Genomic DNA, 9243 nt, shown 5'->3' on the forward strand with positions numbered 1-9243 from the left:
TCGGCTACGCGGTGATAGTATTGGTAAGCTCAAACTCCGAATTTCATTTATTTAATTTGATATTCAAGTTAGGGTTTTGAGTTAATTTGTCGTAATATCCTTTTAGGTGATGAAATGGGTTTAGTGATGCTAGTAATCGGGTTTATTGTTATTGTTGGTGGATTTCGGTTTGGTGAACAAATTGGTTATGTTTAGAACTTGAAATTGGGTTTAATCACTAGGTTTAGTGATTGTGGAAGTATTGAAACCTATTTAGGGTTATTTGGTTGACTAACTTTGACTTTGGGTCAAATTAGGGTTTGGTGGTGATTATGACCCAATTGGCGATTTAACAAAGTTTATAAACTTAAAATGGATTAAGTTGAAGTATAGAACCGAGTTAAATGTGTTTTGGTGTCAAAACTTGTAAAGGATGAGATTTTGACCTTTATGGGTCAAAATTAGGGTTTAAGTGTCAAAATGGGTATGACACGTGTTTGGCACTTGTGTTCGGGTTTAATTGGCATATTAGGACCATTCTCACTTGTGTTAGTGATTATTGGTTAGTTTGGGTACGGTTTGTGCTTGGAAGTGCATTTGGGTCGAAATGGCACTAAGTGACGAATTGGGTTAATTTGTGAATCCAATCTAATTGTGTTGTGGTATTTGTGATAATGGATTAGGTATTTTCCATCGGCGAGTTGCGGTTTACTTGGAAGCTTTCTTCAAGACTTCAAGGTGAGTGTTAATATCCTATATGCATATGTATGTGTAGGATGGGTGCGGGTCGGGTGAAGTGATTCTCGGCTATAGAGCTCACTTCACATATAGGTGGATTTGATGGACTTGTGCATAGGTCCAATTGGCACGGTTGTGCGTTTTGGTTGACTACCTTTGGCAAAGTACACATTTTGGGTGTACGTTATCACACGTGGTTGTGAGTGGAATAATTATGCGTATGTGTATATAATGTATTTATTTGTGTCGTATGAATGTGGCATTGTCGCGTTGTTTAAGACACCACATGGTAAAGAAGTGGATGTCGCGTTGTTTAAGACACCACAATGTAATGGAGGGGATGTCGCGTTGTTTAAGACACCATCCATCGTATTGAATGGCATGTGGAATCGTCGCGTTGTTTAAGACGCCACATTGTAAAGGGTGAGTGAGTCGCGTTGTTTAAGACATCACCCGGGGGATTAGTGACTACGCGTTGATTAAGTAGCACTAACGGATGTTATGAACTCCAACGGTCTTGTATGTACCGTTTTCCTTGTTCGAATTGGTTAACCATGGTTGTATGAGTTATGTATTGGCATATTTAATTATGAACTATATGCTTCTGGTATTGCTAGCTATTGTGGACTTGCGGTTATTGGTATATGCACGATATGTTGCATGATTGTCGAATTGCTAATTCGTGATTAATGTTGTGTTGTCGTGATGTAGTTAACCCTCCGGGGGTAGTTATTGGCGTTGTTCACATTGACGTTGGTGAACCTACCTTATTGATGGTATTATTAGCTTGTTGCTTAGTGATCGTATGGTATACTTAGATTAGCTTGCCTTTAGGCTTGGACGCTCCGGTATGCGGTATTTGTTTATTTATGTGGCGTGTCCATTTTATGCATATATATGTATGTAGTATATTATCATTCACTAAGCGTTAGCTTACCCTCTCGTTGTTGACTCTTTTTATAGATTGCATGCGGATTGGTGGCTCGGGTAAGCGCGAGGACTAGAAGACTTGCATAGTTTGCTTTAGAGACTTGCTTTTGGATTGTTTAGGATTGGGTAGCGTATCCCCAATCGCCATGCTCGGCTTCGTTTTGTATTAAAAGTCTTATGGTCAAATATTGCATTTTGGTACTCAAGGGGTAATTTGGGTCGATGTGGGACCCGCTTCGTAAATTTGATTTTATTAATTAAACGTGCTAGTTTTTCATATATGAAGTCATGGTTAAAAGCGTTTTAGCTAAATGTGTCGGGAACACCTCAAACATTTTTACAATTAAGTAACCCGGGGACAGCCCCCTTTTGCGCGCCGCGCAAGGGGGAGTGCGCGCCGCGCAGGTAGCCCCAACAGCAAATTTTTTTTTTAGTCACGAATTTAACGGGGTTTTGTCGCGGTATGGTTTGGGTCGTTACAGTATTACAAGCTAATCTTTACGTCATCGATTAAATGTCAAAAAACAAAAAAAATTCAATTTATGATAGTTATGAAATGTCCATTTTACTCTTTATTTAATAACACTTTCAATTTCAAAACAAAGTATAAATTAGATGAAATAAGTAGTAAGAGCACATGGAGTCGTGACATTTTATCGCCGTTGCCACAATCCAACGTCGGGGACGGTGAGAGTGCGACTCCGTTGGGCCTTGAAAAAAGTCGTCGTTGGGCCTCACCATCGCCACGGTAACGTTGGTTTGGAGCGTATGATTTTAATATATATCCGTTATTCAACATATATATTTCATTATATATATATATATATATATATATATATATATATATATATATATATATATATATGTGTGTGTGTGTGTGTGTGTGTGTGTGTTGAATAACGGATATATATTAAAATCATATATATACACACATATACACACATACTATTTTTACTTCTACACACAACTCATTTGGGCTAATCGTGAGTAGTAGTCGTATATTCTAATTTCCATCTTTCTTATTTTAGTATTGTGTTTTTTTATTAAGTATTGTCTTTTTATTAATGACATTTAGCATTTTATTTATTTTTATTATTTTAATAATTATTAAATTAAATAAAAAAATGAATTGAACACTAAACGATTTCCTCTTTTTGGCTTCAGTGCTAAATTTCGCTGTTATGAAGGCCACTGAAATTGGACACCGAATTCGGTGTTACGACTCCTTATGCTCTAAAAGTTTTAGCTAGCTTCCATATAAAATGCTAGAATTGACACTTTAGTAACTTTTTATTATCTATTTTATTTAAGTAAATGACATTTGTTTTGGATCATGTATAAATAATACTCCGTATCTAAATAGTACCGAGTAATATAGATTTTTTTTAATAGATGGAGTATTCAAATATTGGGCCTAGTCCAGCTCGATTATGTAGACAAGATCGTCTATTAAAGTTTAGTTATGATTTTTAGAGTTCATTGTTATATAAATTGTAATATAAAAATAAAGAATGAATAAACCATACTAACTTACAAAGTTTTATTGTATAAACAACCGCTAATTATAATTTTTGTTACATCACTCAAACATCATGATTTCCATCAGCAAAATACTACTCCGTAGTAAACAAAAAGAATGGAATAAGTGGACATTGGGTCCTTCCATCATTCAACCACCCATATACATTCACAACAATAAAATTAAAACTAAAATGTAATGTAACAAATGGTAGGTCAAACATGTTGCGGCTGTTACTTTTTTAGAAAGTTTTTAGAAAAATAGAAAATTATGGTGAGTTAAATATGTTAAAAAGATAACTGAGACTTTAAAGTAAAAATAGGGCAAGGAATAAAAGCGGACAAAATAAGGTAGGAGGGGTTAAATTGTAAATAATGTGAGGTATAAGTAAATAATGAGCGAGGGCTAAAAGCGGATAAAAGAAAGTATAAGAACTTAAATTGTAAATATTTAATTTAATGTTGTGAAGTTTGTATTAGTGAACCCGAGCCAAAGCAACCAGTCCGAGGCTGACATGTAGCACCCGAGCCAAGGCTTGGGTGCAAACGCTACTTTCACGTATGGATTATAAATACAATTTAAGTAGAATAATTTCTTAACCGTTGTCAATTTTTTCTTTCTTTTATGAAAACACATTCACACACTTATTACACGAATATTTATAATAATTCACAAAAGATGCCCTTAAATTCTTGATTGCAAGGGTCATCACAATATCATCAGACCAATGACCCTTTTGTAACGTTGTCAAAATTGACAATTTGAATGAACTGAGATCAATCAAACGATGATACTAATTATTTGAAATTGACCATCACACACACACACACACACACACACACACACACACACACACATATATATATATATATATATATATATATATATATATATATATATATATATATATATATATATATATATATATATATGCTAAAAACGAACACATTATATTTTGCGTAAAAATCTTCTCAACATATAACAAACCCACGTGACCGGTATGAACAATATACGTTGCTATCTAAGACCACTATTAACCATGACATATTTCATTTTCAGGACTATCTGCCACATCAACGACACATTAACATTTTCTCACCAGGACTAACCCGAGGCTAAACACTTTCAACCATGACATACTTTCTCGTAAAAAATGAAATCGCTTTATTATTTAATTCATATATGTACAAGTAATAAACCTAATAGTACAACTAAATAATTCAAAAATCCGCCATCAATCAAATATATCATAAAAGCACAAAGAGGAGGGCGGAAGTCTTGAGCCCTTGAGGGCCACAAAGGGCTAAGGTGAGGACTAGAGAATGTCATCAACTCCTCCATTTTTCTCACAAGACATACGAGGACTAAGCAACGATTGGGAGTGATCTAACATTTTTAAATACTTTCACAAAATCTAACAGAGAGTGGTATATTATCATAAACCCAATTGCAATTTGCAATATAACTCCAAAATGGTATGCGTTCCATACATAAAACCATAAATAAGTTGATAGTAGGTACGGTACGTAATATTATCTTATGATGATAGTATAGGAGTATTAGATAACACTACAAATTATGAAATTATTAATAAATATCAATATTGTTTATTATGTATTTCTATATTTCTATTCTATTCTATTTCTATTATATTATTATAAATAAAATATAAACTAGAATTGAATGGACGGAAAAAGTGAACATCATGCCACCTTTTCTGGAGTGCTATAAGAACACAATCATTCTACTTTGCCCTCATTTAAAAATAAAAAATTAATATGATAAAAAAATAATAAATCCTTTTATGAATACAACAACAAAACCCAATATCACATAAGTGGTGTATGAGAAAGGTGAGATATAGATAATCATTCCCCTATCCGAGAATAGAGACAAGTCATTTCTCCACCCAGAGTGAAAACACTCTCAAAAGTAGAGAAAGTCATCCATCTCTCTATTCGACGGATAGAGAGATTGATTCCGAGTGGACCTCCGACCAATAAGTAGGAATTTTTTTAAAAAATATAAAATTAAATTAAAAATAAAATTGAGACGTCATGAAAATGGTAAAATCAAATTTCCACGAGTTTTAAATCCTTCCTGAAATTTAATTTAGGCTTTAAGAGTCAGTCAAGTCGCCAATAAATCGACGCTTGCTGTCGACTCAATAAATCCTCTTATGAATGTTTTATATATATATATATATATATATATATATATATATATATATATATATATATATATATATATATATATATATATATATATATATATTTTACAAGATATAATGCGTGCATATGTAAGTACTAATTTGCAACTAAAATATTGCGTTTGATTGCTTCTTAACTAAATGATTTAGTGATGAATGTTGAAATATTTAGTATTCAATGTATTATTGTGACATATGAATAACAAATGAGATTAAAAGGTTAATCAATATATTATTCAGACTTGAAGTACTTTCTTAATATATTAATACATTAATTTCTTTTTATCATTGTCAAATGTTCACATATCAAATATTTATTTATTGTTTGTAAGGTTAATGCATTAATTATATCATTCATGTAGTTCAAATTCATTAATAATGATTATCAAATATATTATTATATTCAGAAGCACTTAATGATTATCTTTTATCAAACATCGAAGCTAGTAATGTTACCATTAAATTTATTTATATTTTTTAATGATCATAATCAATAATCAATTACGGAGTATATAATGTTCAAATGTGGTGTTCTTTTGACTTTTTTTTTTTTTTTTTTAACAAAAAGAGGAGAAACAATTAATTATGAATATTCTTTATGCTATAATAATTTAACTTCAACAACAACTATATGATGGAAAATGATACATGATGCCAACTTTTTAACGGAATAACAGTACAGTCATAATTGTTTCTGTTCCTATTGGTTCAATCCTCATCCTTAGCACACTAAGCACACACTAACTATGTGAACATAACACCCGAGTATTTTCTCTCATGAACCCACTTTTATCACTTGCATTACTCATTCATTTCTCAACTCACTTTTATGGGCATTGCACCACAGATAAGCTACAACTTGGTGCCCAAGTTACCTTAGTTGTCCCCGGGTTGTACATCACCGGGTTCATTGCACGAGCATTTGTTCTTGAGACCACCCAACCCGTGCCTACTTTTCGGGCCGGGCTTACCGTTGAAGCCATCGAAGAAAAGTATGTTTGTTCATTTGATGTTTTTCTTGGTGACTTTAGGGTTTGGAGCTCGTCTCATTTCTCTCCGTTTTTTACTTCTGAGAAATGTGTGATTCGTCTCACTTGGGACGGAGACTTGCTATTGACTGGCCATGGTGATATTATGGGATGGCGAACCGCGACTTTCGGGCAAGGTATAAAGGTATGTTCTATTAAATTTGTATAATAGTGTCTCATAATGGAAGCAAAATCTTTACAGCCTACATCTCATCTATTCATACCCTGTACATCGGGATTGAGTATTATTGTTCTCTTTATTGCCTCAATGCAATATCCATATCCATATCCATATGTATTTCATAACATTTACATATATTTCTTACAAGTACAATGTGTTTATGGATGTAAATTCAGAGGCTTCAATTATCAAATATCGGGAATCTCGTTCTTGTGGATGAATTCAACATCATCAAATGGCAAAGCTTTCATTTCCCCACAAATGTCATGCTTTGGGGACAAAGACTAGATGTTGGAACAAAGCTAACTTCCTTCCCTAAAAATTCAAATTCATTTTATTCATTTGAAATTCTTCGCGATAGACTCACGCTATACTTGAACTCGGGCAAATTTAAGTACTCATACTGGGAATTCAACCCGTCCGATTTGCAAAATATCTCATTTATTAACTTGGCATCAAATGGGTTACAAGTATTCAATGACGATAGCCACAAGATTGCTCAAATCCCTTCAAAAAGACTCCAACTTTTAAGGTTCTTAGCTATTGAAAATACAACAGGGAACCTAGGCTTTTACTACTACACAACCAATGCAACAAAATTTGAACCCTCGTTCGAAGCTATAAAGAATAAGTGTGATCAACCATATTTTTGTAAAGTTAATGAAATTTGTACCATTGACAAATGCTCATTATTGGAAATCAAGGGGTATTCAGGTAACTTTTGTGGGAATTTCGCGGTCGATATGAAGGAAATAAAGGGTGTGACGAGCGTTTTAAGAGATGAAAACAAAATTACTAACACAACAAAGGAGACATGTGTGAGTTCATGTATAGAGGATTGTACTTGTGTAGGTGCATTGTTTACAAGTGTGAATGGAGAGTGTAATTTGTATGGGAAGATTATGGGTGTGAAGGAAGTTAGTTTTAGTGAAGAAGTTAGTTTTTTGGTTAAGGTTTTGAAGGGTGGTAAGAAAGGAAATGGATTGAAGAAATGGCAATTGGTTTTGATTGTTGTTGGTGATGGAATTGTTCTTTTTGTATGTTTGGGAGGATTTGGTTATTATATGTTATGGAAAAAGAGAAAAGAAGCCAACAATAACTAGTTGAATTGTTTTTGGTTTTACATCATGTTAATAGATGAAATTTGTATCAAATAATATTTCATTTCATTATGTTGCATAATTAACTTTGTATTTTTGAATTTTAAAATGAGAACCCATCAAATTCAATACGATATCTGTTAAAAAGTAAAATTTATGCGAGGTGATTATTTTTATAATATTTGATAGTTCATAGAGCATTGAACATATACAAATAGTACAAAGTCATTAACTTCGATACTTCTTTATATATCTGAAATGTATTTCATGTTCAAAAATATAAACTAAAACTAAGATGATAATACTGAATGAAAATGAAAATCCCTTTAGAAGATAAGTCTATCATCATCAAAAAAGTAAATGCAAAACTCTTCTTTTGATTACAAACGAGGATACAAAACCCGCAGTTCGCCACGAGGTGATTTTGGTCGGTTAACAGTTAATTAACTGAACGTAAAAAAAATGGTTAACAGGTCAGTTAACGATCCAATTGAACGATGAAGGTTGACAGTCGGGCAATTAGGCGTTAAAAAATATAAAGGAAGTAAAAAAATTGGAGGAAAAGAAAGATAAAAAATAAGTAAAAAAGGTCTTTCAAGGAAAAAAAAAAGGTTTATGAAATACCCCTAAAGTTAGAGATACTTACTAAAATGCCATTGTGAATAGTGTTTCACATCGTCGCACTTAGTATTATACTCGTGTATAATATACATTATAAATAAGATAGTTCACAACCGCAATATTTAGGAACCAAACGACGAACTACGATTGACGAAAAATTAGATTTTTGTATCCGAATATCCCAACCTAGGTAACGCCCAAAATATGCACGCCATTGTGATATCTTGTAAGACTAAATCCAACGCAGCGTCAGATCGATTCCGTCAGACGAGGTGGCAAAAATCTGACGCCGGTAACGCCTCTAACGCAGCGTTACCGGAAACGCTGACCGGGCATTAGTCGAAATCTTGACGGAGAAGAAGAAGAGCGTGAGGGGAGATGTGGAATGCTACAATTGGCTGATGCTTTTTGCTCTTGTTTTATTTAGTTTTTATTTTCTTGCAATTTTTGCTTCTCCTTTAATTTGCTTGCTTAAAAAAAAAAATGGTGGTTGTGAACTTGTGAAGAAGAAGATGATAGGAATATACGGAGTATATGTTTAGGTTTAAAAAAAGACCCATTATTTAATTTATATTTTGCTTTGGGCTAATACATATTGGCCCAATTTTTTCTCCACATTATTTTAATTTTTATTATATTTTAATATAACAATTATTTAAATTTATAAGTTTATTATTTTAAATTTCCGAATGTTCTTTTTTCAGCTATTTTTTCTGTTTTTTTTACGAATTTTATGTATTTTTATTATATTTTATGAATATTATGTTAAAATATAAATATGTGGTCCCTACTCGAATTTGACACAAATGAGTGACATTTTGGGTTATTGAGGGTCAAAGATTGACACTGCCACGTCACAGGCAGATTACACTTTTTGGCCAAAAAGTGCACAATCTGCCTGTGACGTCACAGGCAGGGTTAAAAATGGTCTAATGGAT

The 9243-nt window shown here is 32.9% G+C and overlaps 1 protein-coding gene across 1 annotated transcript; it reads left to right on the forward strand.

Moving 5' to 3' along the window:
• The first annotated feature begins 6152 nt into the window (after positions 1 to 6152).
• Positions 6153 to 7687, forward strand: LOC139902728 (EP1-like glycoprotein 3). The gene is made up of 2 exons (XM_071885333.1): positions 6153 to 6548; positions 6761 to 7687. Exons 1-2 carry the CDS (start codon positions 6153 to 6155, stop codon positions 7685 to 7687), a joined length of 1323 nt encoding a protein of 440 aa, XP_071741434.1.
• The last annotated feature ends 1556 nt before the right edge of the window (positions 7688 to 9243 follow it).

Source organism: Rutidosis leptorrhynchoides, chromosome 3, assembly GCF_046630445.1.
Source record: "Rutidosis leptorrhynchoides isolate AG116_Rl617_1_P2 chromosome 3, CSIRO_AGI_Rlap_v1, whole genome shotgun sequence".
Classification (NCBI taxonomy): domain Eukaryota; kingdom Viridiplantae; phylum Streptophyta; class Magnoliopsida; order Asterales; family Asteraceae; genus Rutidosis; species Rutidosis leptorrhynchoides.

Coding starts and splice junctions, on each gene's coding strand:
- LOC139902728 (XM_071885333.1), top strand. CDS start 6,153: ATGAACCCACTTTTATCACTTGCATTACTCATTCATTTCTCAACTCAC. Junction 6,549..6,760: donor CTTTCGGGCAAGGTATAAAG/GTATGTTCTATT, acceptor ATGTAAATTCAG/AGGCTTCAATTATCAAATAT.